The 15,642-nt window shown below is 40.3% G+C and overlaps 2 protein-coding genes across 2 annotated transcripts in view; one reads left to right on the top strand and one right to left on the bottom strand.

Moving 5' to 3' along the window:
* WWOX (WW domain containing oxidoreductase) overlaps window positions 1–3,948 on the top strand; it is a 559,406-nt gene extending 555,458 nt beyond the window's left edge. The window contains exon 9 of the mRNA XM_063312994.1: window positions 2,346–3,948. Coding sequence (XP_063169064.1) covers window positions 2,346–2,534 — 189 coding nt within the window. The 3' untranslated portion in view covers window positions 2,535–3,948. The remainder of the gene's footprint in view (window positions 1–2,345) is intronic.
* MAF (MAF bZIP transcription factor) overlaps window positions 3,186–15,642 on the bottom strand; it is a 252,546-nt gene continuing 240,089 nt past the window's right edge. The window contains exon 3 of the mRNA XM_063312996.1: window positions 3,186–3,922. The gene's annotated coding sequence lies outside the window, so the exon portion shown is untranslated. The remainder of the gene's footprint in view (window positions 3,923–15,642) is intronic.

Raw genomic sequence — 15,642 nt, 5'->3', positions numbered from 1 at the left:
TGTAGGCACACCTACAATGAAGCAGCATTATCCATAGGGGCTTGCTGCTTTTGTCAGAATGACAGTACGGTATATGGGACTGAAACTCAATCTACTAATTCTGAGTGCCTCTGATTTCACCAGGCTCTGCCCATAAAGACATTTCTTAGAGGAATCATAATGGTTAGCAACTGATTTAAACCAAAAGCCATTGTTAATGTTTGTTGGAAATTGAGTTGGACACCAAATGTTCCCTTCTGTGGTGCTGCAAAATTGTGGCATACTGTACATAAAACCCCGAGCATAGCAACATCAAATATTGTCAATAGCCTCATCCCACAGATGCTTGTAAGATAGCTTGTGTAGAAACACATGTAGATTATTTTCTATAGTAGATTCTTGTGTTACAACTTGGGCAAAAGGCAGTATGAGTAGAAAATAATTGAACAATGTATTAACACTTTTCAGTTGTTCTTTTTGCATAATAACCTATTGCAAAACCGAAATAGTTCTATGCTTGAAAGATTCCCCACATGGGGAAGGGTAAATCTGAGTCCAACCTTTTACATTCAGACATTTATGTTTGGTTAACCAGTGAAGGGACAGAGATTAATATAATATGAGTAGTCTCTTAACTTAGAGCAATTATATTACTATTGTAATACAAGTGTCGGTGCTATCTTATTTAAAGATTCATATATGTGTGCCTATGTATAATAGAAAGAGAAAAAGAGAATGCAACTGTGATGTAATGGTTAAGGTGGTGGCCTATGAGCAGAGAGACCCAAGTGTTAGTCCTCTTTTAGGCATAGAAGTTGGCTGGGTGACTTTGGGCCAGTCATTCTCTCTCAGCCTTAGGCAGGGAAGAAAAAGAAATCTATCTACCAACCAAACCAATGTGGTGGATGATAGTCCATAGTCATAAAATGCCTTAATTCTGCAGTGAGTTGATTTGGGCTGATCATCATAATCTAGAAACAGCTCTTCAAGAAGGTAGTAGATACCCCATCTCCTATCTTAACACACAGACATATGCACGTGTACTTGCACAGACAATTTTGGGAACATTTCCATTTGCCTTCTGTGCAACTGACATAATGGACATCTCCAAGTTTATTTGGCATAAAGAATCAGAGAGTGACCAATTACCTAGCTAGGCACACAGAGTCTGAAATCCCAATGGAAAGAAGAAATAACTTCAAATTCATTCTCCAAATTAAAGTTTGCAGCAGACTTGCAGGTGGACTAATCCCTTTCAGCATAACAGCATTTGGGGCAATGTTTTACACTTTGGATGGTCCTTCACCCAACTGAAATTGTTATTCTGCCACAGGCAAGTCATAGCAATCCAAGTGGTTCAACCCATCTAGAAGTAGCAGCTAACCATAAAACTGTGGCAAGAGAGCATATTTCCCTTCATACTAGGACAGGAGTTGGAGACTTCTTCTAGCCCCTGTTGCTGTCATGGAATTGCTGGTGTATCCCCCTCTTCTCTCCCCTCCTCCACCAAAATTGTTGGGAGATCTTGCAGAAGCATGTCCATATCTCTCAAGATTTTAGTGAGCTTTCATTTCAACAATGCTTGTTTGTAGGAACAAGGCAAGAAACATCTTTGCTGGTCAATCTGCAACAAACACATGCTGTGCCTCCTCTGGTCACTTCATGTCTTTTGCAATCTGTATGCTTTCTAATCTGAACCTAGATGTACATTCCTACTGTGAACCACTACAAATGACAGCCCTAGAGGACTTACAGATTTTTTTTTTCTCTCTTTTTGCCAGAGATGACTTGGCAAGTTTAGCCACCCAAAACGACTTGGAGACTCACATCTTCAAGCTTTTCTCCACAGTTTGAATGAAAACAACCAGTGACCAGGGAGAAAAGAGTGTTCCCAAAATAATTTGTACATATCTTGTTCAAGTTAAGTTCAGTTTGAACCTCAAATGCTAACAAAACCCGTGTGTCATTTGCAGGGACAGATTGTCAACTTTGGTGGCCCTGGGCAGGATTCAGCCATCCCCCTTTCCCTTCTAAATCATGCTCCCTTCTGGAAAATACTTCATCAAACTGATTGGAGAAAAAGATAGAATTCATGTGATTATCAGGCCACTTTTATTGAGCTGCTACTTAAAGGAGCATCTTTACTCATCTGTGAAAAGATGGATTCACTCACACTTAACTAGACATCACTAATTATAAGATGGATGGCACAGGGCAGGGCCCTTCTGGACTCACTCTGAATCCAGGCCAAGTTGCTAATCTGCCCTTGATGAGCACACATGCTTTGTCAAGCCTGTCTGATTTTAACCTTTGCATTCACAACGTGTCCCCCCTCTTTCTTTTGTTGTTGTTTTGTTTAATTACAGCAACAAGGAGCAGCCACCACTGTCTACTGTGCTGTTGCTGCGGAACTGGAAGGCCTAGGAGGGATGTATTTCAACAACTGCTGTCGCTGTTTGCCGTCCGAACAGGCGCAGAATGGAATGGCTGCAGCTGCCTTGTGGGACCTAAGCGAGAAGCTGATCCAAGAAAGAATTGGCAGGCAGGGCAAGTAACAAGGAGAGCGTCTGGAAAGATCAAAACACACAGAGTGTAGGGATATCTACTCTCAGATGGGGGTGGTGGAGGTGGGGGTGGTGGAGGAGAAAGAAACCTGCCAACTTTGGAACCTTTCCAATCCTATCATCTAGAAGGTTAGCACTACAGATTAGTTAGCGTTAAATGAAATGATAGCAATCATGACAAGGAGAAAAACATTAAAGACAGGAGGGAAATAGAATGGCACGGGGCTAATGGATAGCATAATTTTGCCAGGCTTAATTGTCTTAGCTTTGTTTCTTATGATTACACTCTAAACTGATTTTAAAAAAAAGATTAGAGAAGGAAATATCCAACAGAGACCCTGGAAAAAGTCAGAGAGTAATTCCATATGCCTTTTTTTTAAAAAAAAAGCTGAGTTGCACATTACAATTTTGTAATCGTAATGCTACTCCCCCACACTTTTCTTGTTTTCAGTGTACACCCAGGAAAATAATGTGTGAAGTGCCTAACAGGATGTTTTAAAGCAGGTATGCACACCAGGGACATCCCTGCTCCCTGCTACAATGGATATTTGGTGGCAGGGCTCAGAAATGGCTTTTATGCAATGGGTTGAATTGGCCCTTGGAGATGTTTGGTTTCTCTGCCCTGCTTGGAAAATTTAAAAAAAAAAAGTCACATAAGACCTAAAATAACCTCCTGGGAATTTCAGTTTGTTATTTGGATTCTCCTCTCTGAGGAGAGTAGCCCATGGCTCGTTTTGCTTCCTGCACTTAATGTTCAGTAAAACAACCCCAAGTATTAAATAATCAAAAAGTCTTCTTGATAACAAATGGAAACCACTTTGCCTAAAAGGAGAAGAATCTCAAAGTCCAGGTTACTCCCATTCTAGTTAAATACATAGTACAATATCCATAAAATATGATATTAAAAGATACATTTGCAAACCATTCTCTAAATACTGCAGGGTGAACTTGTCTCTTTACAAACACGTAGGGTGTAAGTAATCAGAGGGATTAAAAGTTGGGAATTTTAAGGAAGGTTGATGTACAGCAAATACCACCAGTGGCCCAGTTCACTCAGCATTATGTTCATTCAGTTGTTTGTTTCAATTTAAAGGTAATAAAAGAACATGCTTGAGTACTGTCACCTGAAGAGAAAGTCTGGTTCCTGTGAATGTCTTAGCTCCTTTTGTTTATTTTTGTTTGTTTTTTAAGAAAAGAAAACTTGAGGAAAAATAAAGAATTCTTCAACGCCATGAAAATCCACTTTTTTTTTTCCTTGTTCTATCCCAAGTCCATTTGTCTGTAGGTTTTTATTTTTCCCCCATTATTTTGTGCTTTGTAGCTTTACTCTTCATGCCAGGAAATTGTTGTAAGCCATCTGCAAACCAGCATCGCATTTTCTGCAATAAAGAAACAGATAAAAGAATGGTTACTTCTGTGTTGTAATGCTTCCATTTAAGGGGGTGTGTCACTGACACTTCTGCATTTGAGTTGGTTTATTTGACATTTTAATTCTTCCAAGGCTGTGTTCTCATTTGCCCTCGTAAGGCTGGGATAAAGAAGGGTGAGTAGCAATAATGTGCTTAATGAGCATAATAGTTAAATAGGAATTTGAACAGATATATTTAGCGTTCTTTGATTGCTCTAGGGAAAGGGATGAATCTAGTCCAAGGGCTGAGTTTGGTCTCCCTTTAGATTTAACTGTCACCCTTATGGGCTAAATGTTATCAGAAGCTTTACGGAGATAAGCACACCTTCCTGATGGCATCCACAGTGCATTAGACATATGTGGAGAATGCTCTCTTGGACAGACCAGAGAAAAGCTGTCTCCTCCTTGCAGAAAAAAGGTGGACAGCCTTTGCTGTTCTCCACATGGAGAAAACACTCTCTGACCACTCTTCATATTTCCCCTGAATTATTGGCAATTGGAGCTCTGACTTCAGGAGAATCTCATCTGAGATCTCACGAAGGTTGGATTATGGAAACCTTAAAAAATTTCCCTCCATAGTTGTAGTCAAATAATTTCTCCCTCTGTGAACTGCTATGGCAAATAGCTCAATGCTCATTCCAGCACTGCATTAGGCAAACCTCTTTCTTTACATCACTGGGGATAATAATATTAACCCACATTATAAGGCAGTTGTATGGAATGCAAGGAGAGGTATCTGGTGTCTAATAAAAATGCTCCATAAATGCTAACATACAACTTTTGCAACATACTCTTGCTGCTTGGTAGACCAGAGAAGGTATTCAGTAACTAGTAATCGGCTGATATGAAGCTTCTATAAAAAGCCTTGGATTAGAGAGTAGGTCTCCTTTTAAATAACTCATTCACAGTGCAGACTGATTACCTTCTGTTCTTAATCTTATACTAATCTTATGTTTATGGTATTTGCTCTTCCAATATAAACACTTGCTCTTCCTATAAAAATGCCTCCCTGACTAATCTATATGGTGCCTAATAAGCCTCTTTAGTAAAGGTAAAGGTTTCCCTTGACGTAAAGTCCAGTCGTGTCCGACTCTAGGGGGCGGTGCTCATCTCCGTTTCAAAGCCTTGGAGCCGGCGTTGTCATAGACACTTCCGGGTCATGTGGCCAGTATGACTCACGGAACGCCGTTACCTTCCCGCCGAAGCGGTACCAATTAATCTACTCACATTTGCATGTTTTCGAACTGCTTGGTGTGCAGAAGCTGGGACGAGCAACGGGAGCTCACCCCGCCGCGCGGTTTCGAACCGCCGACCTTCCGATCGACAGCTCAGCGGTTTAACCCGCAGCGCCACCGCGTCCCCAATAAGCCTCTTTGGCCACACGCAAAATGCACCCAGCAAGGAACAGGTGGGCACTCTACAGCTGTACAGATGTTGCTACACTACATTTCCATCATCCCTCACTACTAATTGTGATGGCTAAGACAGATTGTTCAAGTATACAAATGGTTCAACCATATCTCACTCTTCCCTGCTCTGGTACATTCAGTACCAAGCAAACCAAAACTCAAAACTGCTTTCTTCTGTTGTTCTGGGGAAATGAAATCTGCAGAAGCATCACTTCTTCCTCTATCTACATCCAAGCCAGTCTGACATCTATTTTGCATGCCACCTCTCTGAATAACATGCACTTCCTACACAGTTCCATTTATGTATTCTACCATGTGCAAGAATGATTCTGCTATGCCTGTGCAGTGCTTTGGATCCTAAACTGAACAGGTGCTTCTAAGCTGGTGAAGGTGTGCAGACTGCACTTGCCAGCAGTTCCTTCAAGAAGCTGCATCTTTTCCTGGGCAGCGATGCAATTCTAAGAAAATACTCATTTCTTTGGTCCCAGATCACTAAAATACAGGTAAGGGTAAAGGTAAAGGTTTCCCTTGACATTAAGTCCAGTCGTGTCCGACTCTAGGGGGTGGTGCTCATCTCCGTTTCAAAGCCGAAGAGCCGGCATTTGTCCGAAGACACTTCCTCCATGGTCATGTGGCCGGCATGACTACACGGAACACCATTACCTGCCCGCCAAAGCGGTACCTATTAATCTACTCACATTGGCATGTTTTTGAACTGCTAGGTTGGCAGGAGCTGGGACTAGCAATGGGAGCTCACCCCGTCACGCGGATTCGAACCGCCAACCTTCCGATCGGCAAGCTCAGCAGCTCAGCGGTTTAACCCGCAGCGCCACCGCGTCCCTATAAAATACAGGTACAAATTTAAAATAGCAAAAAACCAGACCTGAAACATTTAATAACGGTTACCAACCAACTTCTGCAAGTCTTAGCTATTGCTAGAAACTTAGCAACTGTGTTAGTGGTTGCCCAGGTTAGATCCTGAAGGAAGATTGTAAGCTCTTTATCAGACAGATAATTAAAATTGTCCAGTGCCAATAATGTAATCTCTTTAGAATCCTGGACCAGATATTTTGATGAATTATTTTGATGGTCTTCTTGGTAGTGATTCTTGCCCCTCCTCACAATAAAAATCCAAAACCTAAATTCTCAGCAATACAATGGACAGCCAGGAAAACAAACAAATGGATCATTGAACCAATCAACACACAGTCCTCACTTGAGGCACAAATGACCAGGCTCAAATTATCCTTCTTCAGACTTATTATTTATTTATTTTATAAAATGTATACACCGCCCATCTCACTATGCAGGTGATTCTGGGTGGCTTACAAATAAAAATTATGTGAAGACCTACAGTAGTTCTCTGGAGAAGGCTCTAATGCTCGGAAAGGTAGAAGGAAGGACAAGAAGAGGACAACCAGAGCAAGGTGGATAGACTCAGTTACAGTGGCAATGGGGGAACCATTGGAAGACTCAAAGGACCAAGTTAGAGACAGAGCATCATGTGATCACTAAGAGTCAACAACAATTTGATGGCACATAATCAATCAATCCATCAATCAAACAAATAAATTTCTGAGCTGAAAGATAATAAATCTCCAGGTAAAGATATTTTTCCAGAACTATTGAAAACAAATCTTAACTGGTGGGCCTCTCTTGTTAGTGTCCCCCCATTTGTTTCCATTGATAACTCTTTATTGCTCCCCAAAGAGTGCCTTAATTTGATCACTCTCCCAATATACATGAAAGGCAATAGGCAAAATCCTGCCAACTTCTGCCCAGTTTACTCTCATTTGAATTAAAAGAGGCCTCATAGCATGCAACATGGAGGTATTGTTGGCAACTCAAACACCCATTTTCCAGGGACTATGTAAACCCAGGGGAATCTGCACCTTCTTTTAAAAGGTGCCAGCAGGTGATGGGTGTACCTCTGTTGAGAAATGAACTGACAGCTTATCCAAAGCTGGAAAAAATCTGTGTTCCTAAAACATATATAGAGTGCCTTATTCACTGCTGCATCCATCATCTATATTTAGCAAGCCACTAAAGACAGGAGTACATTAGATTTCCAAGCGGAATTGTTTTACTAAACTGGGCTTTGCTGCACAGCTAAAATCCACCCTCAGTTGTCTGATCAGCTCCTTACTGCTGTGCTCCTTGCCTTCCATCATTTTAGAAACCCGTCTTTAAGCAACCAAAGTAGCAATATTTAAAAGGAATGAAATGGCTTTGTGATAAATAAAAAGGAACAATATTTCCAAAATAATTGCTTCTTTGCACTTTGATAAATGGTTCAAGTACTCGATAATTCAAAGCCATTAGCTTTAAATGCTGCATTGTACTTTGGTACATAATTCAGTGCATTTCCCTTTAGTCAAATTTATTTATTGATCTGTTGATAGATGAAGCTTTGGATAATTTATCTAAATTGGTGCCTGAAAGTTTTTCTTTCTTCACTAACAGCTTCCATTCTCAGATTCATTAATGTTAGTATATGCATCTATGTGCAAATTATCTGGTGGGACTTTGGTTTGTTGGAGAACACCACCACAGGACTCAGAGGAAAACGTTGTCCATCGTATTAAATACCAGTCATTGTTATTCTGAAGTTTTCTTATCTTGATTCACAGAACTATGATTAGCTGACGTCTTCCAATACCTTGGAAAGTGGTGGGATTTCTGTTTTTGCGGAGAATTTCTCTCCCCAACTCCTCCAAGATTTCAGGATTACACACAGGCTAGATTCATACAATGTGCAAAACCGAGGTTAACAAGGCACATATTATGGCTCCACATGTCCACATGAGAGCGTGGTTCACATAAGTGGCAAAGACAATGGCTGAATTACAAACTACCCAAACCCCCAGTTTAGCCAGTTCTCATTGTTTGTATGAACACATCCACACAAGTATTGCAAATTATCTCCTCCCTGGCAGTATGATTCCCTGACTATACGATTACATCCATATGGAATGGATTAACTTTTGACAAACAAGATCCCCATAGCATAGAGTCATATACTATCTCAATACTTCATTGATGCACTATTTTTTTTAAAAAAAAAATCCTTTTGCTCCTCAGGATAAAAATGGGGTGCATTTGTCCACAAAAGAACCCTAAGGAGATTGGCCAAGTGGGGAGACAGGGAACAAAGCGAGGTCATCATGGAAAATTTACAGTTCAAATTTAGAGATCCTCATGATTCCTACTTCTACATAGGGCCCAGTCATTCCATTTGAGTTCCATGTTACTTCTGCCTGCATTCATCCCTAATACTTTTGGCCTTATTTCCCTATTATCCTGTGATGGAAAAGAATAAAAAAAAAAAACAATTGCATTTCAATGTGTGTGTAACATACAGCGTAAACAGGCTTCTGTCTGGAAATACCCATCTCTGCAAAAATTTTCTTATGGTTCTCCTCAGCCAATCAAAAACCCAGCTTCTTGAAGGCAAAGGGGAATATGTAGCTTGCCATAGTGTTGGAACACAATTCCTAGACCAGCTCGCACTAGTTAGAGATGATGGGAGTTAATGCCAACAACATGAAGTGGGTCACAAGAGCCAACTCTGATCTTTTCATAGGTATTCTTGGAGTAAGCCAGTTGCAGAAAAACCTTCTGAATTTTGAGTACAATGCAAATGGCCACACCCTGAGGCCTAGTCAAGGAGGTAGGTAAGGCAATCCAAATGTAGTTTATTTTAAATAAAAGCTTCATTAAAAATATATTACTAGTCAGTACAATAGTTAATATGATTGCCCCTTATGTATTTAATATTCCCCCATCAGTTACCTTAAATAATAATAATAATAATAATAATCCCTTATTTCAGTGGGAGACCAGAAGGGCCTCATCCAACTCTTCAGAGGGAGCACAATTTGTGTAGTTTTGCCCTAAACAGAGATCCTTCCATAGAATAAAAGACAAACATCCTTGGGGTGAAATGCTGAGTGTTAAAAAGTCTTTTTCAGCAACATGGCAATACTTTGACTTATGTCAAGGTTGAATAGCTTTCTGCCAGCTGTTAAAACTCATGACCTTTCCAACCAAATACACTTATACTAACCAGTTTACCACTGGGACAATCAATATCTTGTAAGTGAGATAGTCTAGACAGTTCCTCTTTTGTCCTTTGTTGCTTAAGAATTGATAATTATATCTGGCTAGAAAAGAGAATGGCTTCAGCTGTTTGATAAACACTTTCTCTCTCCCTCTCCTGCTGTAATTCTTTATGGTCTTACCCTCCCATAACTTTACTTTCCCTCTTCTGATCAGCCTGTGTTCTGGGTGAGCTCCCTCCCGAATTAGAGGGACTTTTTAAAGGGATTTTTACAAGCCAAATCTATGTGTTCGGTAATACAGAAACCATTTGTAAGAGGGGAAAAAAACACTCCAAACACAATAAAAATAAATGAATAAAGTTTTCTAAAATAAGTAAATACTGTTACAGCACCTGATTTCTTAAGCATCTTTCTTCCTTCCTGCCCACAAACTGGAGAAATGAACCCTTACCCATTTCCATGTTTCCTTCTACAGGGCAAAAATGGGTTAATCTCATATTTATGGTATTTGCTCTTCCACTATAAACCCTTGCTCTTCCTATAAAAATGTCTCCTTGACAAATTGTTTTTTTTTTTTAATCCATTCAATCGAATCCGATTCTCGGAGGCTGCCTGGACAGGTCCCTGCAGTTTTCTTGGCAAGGTTTTTCAGAAGTGGTTTGCCATTGCCTACATCCTAGGGCTGAGAGAGAGGGACCGGCCAAAGGTCACCCAGCTGGCTTTGTACCTAAGGCGGGACTAGAAGTCACGGTCTCCCAGTTTCTAGCTTGATACTTTAACCACTACACCAAACTGGCTTTCTCTGATAAATCTTTATGATGCCTAATACAGCACTTTTTGAGTGGCCACACTCAAAGTTCCCACAGAAAAACATGTGTCATGTTGCACCTCTTGATAGCACAAACCTTCATACTCATCCCACGTGTTTGATGCAAGTTGAATAAACATGCTTTTCCCTGGGGTGGGAGCACAACTTCTGTTTGTTGCACTCCAGCCAACGAATGGTTGAAAAAAAAATGGTTCAGATTGAACTTTCTTTTTTTTTAGGTTGAAATTTTCTAGAAAAAAAAAATCATTAAGATAGTGTTTTGGATTTCAGTATGCAAATAAGGGTTTTTTCCCTATAACAAAGCCTTGACAGTAGAAAAATATTGCTGCTGGATTGAAGCAGACAAGTCCACTACCACTCTTTTTTTTTTTTTTACAGTTATGAGAAAGCTTAAATCCTGTCTTTTTACCCTTTTAGAATTTTAGGCATTTTAGTGTTTAGTTTTAATGTTGGGTTTAGTATTTTTAAATGATTTTACTATGGTCTATATTCTACATGCATTCTTGGAAGCCTCCTAAAGCCACTGGACTGGGTAACAGTCAATCACCCTTGAGTGAGGCTCCTCTAAAAGGCTTCATCAGCATCAAAATAGTCTTTTTATAAGGTGGATAGAAAGTCCACCTTTCTGTGGTCAAGGACCTTTTTTTTCACCCTATAGCTTTTAGCAGCTGGGTGCCAAAGAGAAAGCAATCACTGGATAACATGCACAAGTTCTGCTTTCCTTCCACTTTTGGAAGAATTCTGGGCATGGGTCTGAGCATGTTAATCATGTAAACTATTCTTGGGTTCTCCAAAGGCACAATATACCCCATTCCTTTCTTTTTCCTTCTAGAAATCAGTCACAAATTTCATTTTGGCCATGTGCCACTATTATTATGTTAGGGCTGCAAAAAAGGCTGTGGGGTCCAAATACAAGTACAAATTTATTGAGCTTTGAACAAGTTGCACAAACAGGACAAGGAAATATGCATCTCCTAGATCGTTATACTGAGGCACTTCACATGGACATCATCTTCCCGGGCATGGAGAAGTAGTGGGGTCTGCTTATGCACAAATGGTTCCTAATATCACTGTATCAGCATATACCACAACATTTATCTGGTATACCCCTCCCCAAAGGAGCCAATGTATTGCTAGCACTAGGAAACTAGCTTATCTGCTGCACCCAAATGGCATCTTGAAGCCCTCTGTGTCACCTGCTACATGTCCAGGAGAAGAAAAAAAGTCTGCTATGGTGGGAAATTGGATTAGACAAGTGTGGATTATGCCAAGAATTTCCCACCAAGCAAACTGTTAGCAATGATTGAAGAGTCATTTTTCAGCAGTTTGAGTTAAATCCAGTGTAAACTTCTAAATGAGCCACTGGCTTCATCTCATCCTGAAGTGAACAACATTCTGCGATGCACTTAATGCTTCATTTCAAATCTGAAAATGATGCAACCAAGCCTAGAAATAAGAGGATCAAAATGCATTATTATTATTATCCTTATTATTATTTGCATTTATGTGTTGCCACAATCAAAATAGGTTTTCAGCAGTTCCTAATCTGTCAATTTTGCATGTCTCACAAACCCTTTCCATTCTATTTCCTGTGAATATTTCGCATTTATGTGGGACATACTCCTAACTCTCCCCACACCAAAATCAACACATTTGCATATGTCTCTTTCCATAATATACACCCTTTGGTCAGCTTTTGAGCCCTGAACTGCACTGTGAACTTGGGGAAATGCTATTTGAGTTTGTTTTTGCTTTTTCACGATGCTTTTATTGTGATGTGCGTCCTTCTTGTTTTTGCTTGCAATTCTTGTACTCTGCCCGGAGTCCACCATGATTGGGTTATAAATAAAAAAAGTCTACAATCTGATCAATAAATGGGTTCTAATTTAAGGAGGCTGATTAAATATATGGACCAAGCCAAATTCTCCCCCCATGCTAGAAATCAGAAGCTCTTGGACTGGAGCACAGAGACCAGGAGTGCAGAGACAATGTTTATTAATGAGTACAAAGGGCAGCATTTGGCCTGCATGGCCAAGAAATGGCATTGTTACCAAATTCGTCTATCGCCAGGATTCAAAATCATTTATGTGTTTTGCAAACAGGTAGTTCACCCCACCCCCAGTTGAAAAAAAAGGGAGAGAAAGACAAACATAAGAAAAGAGGAGGAAAAAAATAAAGAGAAAAAAAATAGGAAATAGGGCATCATAGAATTACATCAATTTTTGTTAGTATTTATTAATCAGCTCTGGATAACTGAATGGTAGATTGTTTTTAAAATCCAAAGAATGTATAAATACCAACCGCAGTAGTCAACATAGCATAAATCATAAAATATGACTAAAGCTAAATTCTATCCATTCTATTGATTATTCATTCTGATGTAACAGATCTTTTAGACCTAGAATAATAAGGTTTTGTTAAGAGAAATCCAAATGTTGGATGTGGTACAAGCTCATATATAGAATTGTAATCTAAATGTGGTTTCCAAGTTGTGTTGAATTCTGTGTCAGATTTTGAAATACGAAGCTATTTTGGACATCCTTCTGCAGAGGGACCATTCACTTCTCCTGGTGGAAGAGGAGCTTTTATTAGGCCCTCTCAAGATGAATTAAGGGTGCTTACCATTTTTGCAAACTATATTTAAGGGACCCCACAGTAATAATGGGAATTTCAACCATCTTTTTCACCATCTGAGCCAAAGCTACCTTCCAAACCACACATTGGTCAGCAGGGGCATTCAGGCTGATCCAAACAAGAAATTTATACAGTTCAAATTCTTCAAGGATCCGGACTAGCAGGTCTGTAATAGACCCACATTCACATGCACACATCCTGACCCCCTCTTTCACACTTCTCAGTTGAGGCACAAGAAAACTGTCAACTTGACACTCAAAAGCAAACCTATCTGCCATTCTGATTTCCAGGGAAGCTGTTTCTTTCATCTTTGGGAGCATGAGAAGGAAATATATATGTGTGTGGGACAGAGCAGAGAGATGAAAAAAAGAGAAAAAGTTGGAGTGGGGACAGAAATGTTGCACTGGAACTTGAATTATCAGTTCTCTGTGAAAGACAGAAAAAAATCCCCCGGTTAATAATCCCACTGGGGCAAGATAAGTCAGAACAGCCTAATCCATATCAACACCGGCAATTAGAAGTTGTTTGCCATCTTGCAGAAACAATTCAGACAGCATCAGTCTGCTGCTTAACTGAAAGCTGGGGATAAGCCTCTTTTCAACTACATCACCGAGCCCAGGAGATTTCACATCACAATCACATTTACTTTCCTAATGACACCATTGCCTAAACTGGGATAGGCAGGGATGGGGATTAAAGCCTGCTGCTTAACTGCTATGTGAGCAGCATTGCTGAATTTATGTTTCTAGACAATGATTTTGTTGTTGCTGTTCATAACAGTGAGCCACAGATGTGGAAAGTGCAGCCCAGAGACCATGTAGGATCTTCCAGGATCACTTTTTTTAGCCCTCAGAGACCACCCAGATTGGGTGACCCAAAATTTAGGGGTACTTTCTTTGCATTTAGGGATATTTCAGGGGTTTTAAGAGGCAGGTACATGAAGTCTAACAGTTGCTTGAAGTCCACTATTTTAACCCCTCCCAGAAAAAACTCCTCCCGGAAGTCACCAAGCCCCCCACTTCTGCATGTGGACCTTGAGCTGATGGAATTTGTAACCTTTCAATAATACTGGTTTGCTGAATAAGCCAGACTTGGTTGGCTTTCTGAAACACATCCAGGCTTATAGTTCTCAGAAATTAGCTTCACATAGCCTGCTAAGCCCAGACAAATTCACAGTGTTTACAGCCAGCCATGAAAGCATCCACTTTGCAGTGCAGTAGATCTAACATAGGAAAGGATTTTCATGAGCATAAATGAATGATAATAGTTTTCCAATGGTTGAAAAGCTATCATGGAGAAGAGGGTCTGGATTTATTCTCTGTAGTGCCCAAGGGTAGGACAAGAACCAGCGGGTGGGAACTTTGCAGAGAGGGATCTGATTCCAAAGGAAGAATTTCTTGACTATGAGAGCTATTAAGCAGTGGGACAGCCTGCCTCCTGGAGCTGTGGGTCCTCCATCAGGGCAGGCTATTATATTTTTGAATACAGAGATTAATCACAGAATAGAGTTTATTTATTTACAATCTCAAACCAATAAAACACCAATACAGAATTTAAAGTACTGTATTTGAGATTAATCATAAATCTCTTTTGTTTTTAACAAACTGAATATGCGGGTGAAATGTGTATAGATAACTAATAAATAAATGTAATTTGTATTAATCTAGAACTAAATCAAAGGTGTTTGTTTTTTTTACTAATTTTGAACAATAAATTCAAAAATTGGCACATTATCCAAAGGAAACCATAGCTGTCAACCTAGAAAAGGGGGGGGGAGGGAGGGAGGAAGGAAGGAAGGAAGGAAGGAAGGAAGGCTCATCCTCACCTTTATACCACATGAGACTAGCCCAGACTGTCTATTCAAGTCTAGGGACTGTTAATTACAGTACAGTATGAGCAGATCCTCAATTAAACCAAACCAATCCAAACCACACACACACACACACACACACACACACACACGATTTAACCACATTTCAAACAAAGACTCCCAAGGCATAAAGGAAATTAATTTATCAGAAAGCAACAGTATGATAATGCACTTCATAAAAATAAATGAAATCCTGTTGTTGTTTATACGTTTAGTCGCTTCCGACTCTTCGTGACTTCATGGACCAGCCCATGCCAGAGCTTCCTGTCGGTCGTCAACACCCCCAGCTCCCCCAGGGACGGGTCCGTCACCTCTAGAATGTCATCCATCCACCTTGCCCTTGGTCGGCCCCTCTTCCTTTTGCCTTCCACTCTCCCTAGCATCACCATCTTCTCCAGGGTGTCCTGTCTTCTCATTATGTGGCCAAAGTATTTCAGTTTTGCCTTTAATATCGTTCCCTCAAGTAAGCAGTCTGGCTTAATTTCCTGGAGTATGGACTGGTTTGATCTTCTTGCAGTCCAAGGCACTCTCAGAATTTCCCTCCAACACCACAGTTCAAAAGCATCTATCTTCCTTCTCTCAGCCTTCCTTATGGTCCAGCTCTCGCAGCCATATGTTACTACGGGGAACACCATTGCTTTAACTATGCGGACCTTTGTTGTCAGTGTGATGTCTCTGCTCTTAACTATTTTATTCAGTACACTGATGCCCAAAATGTCTATCTTTAATCTTGACATGAAATCCTATAACTTATAAAACACTTCATGTAACACCACTGCCCTGTGGGCTGCACTGGCTTCTAAGAGGCTTCCAGATGTAATTCCAGGTGCTGGTTTTCACTCCGAAACCTTGCAGGCATGAGGCCAGTTTACTTGCAGGACCATCTAT

This window comes from Candoia aspera, chromosome 11 (assembly GCF_035149785.1).
Source record: "Candoia aspera isolate rCanAsp1 chromosome 11, rCanAsp1.hap2, whole genome shotgun sequence".
Lineage (NCBI taxonomy): Eukaryota > Metazoa > Chordata > Lepidosauria > Squamata > Boidae > Candoia > Candoia aspera.
The sequence above is the reverse complement of the archived record's forward strand: the minus strand, read 5'-3'. Positions and strand labels throughout refer to the sequence as shown.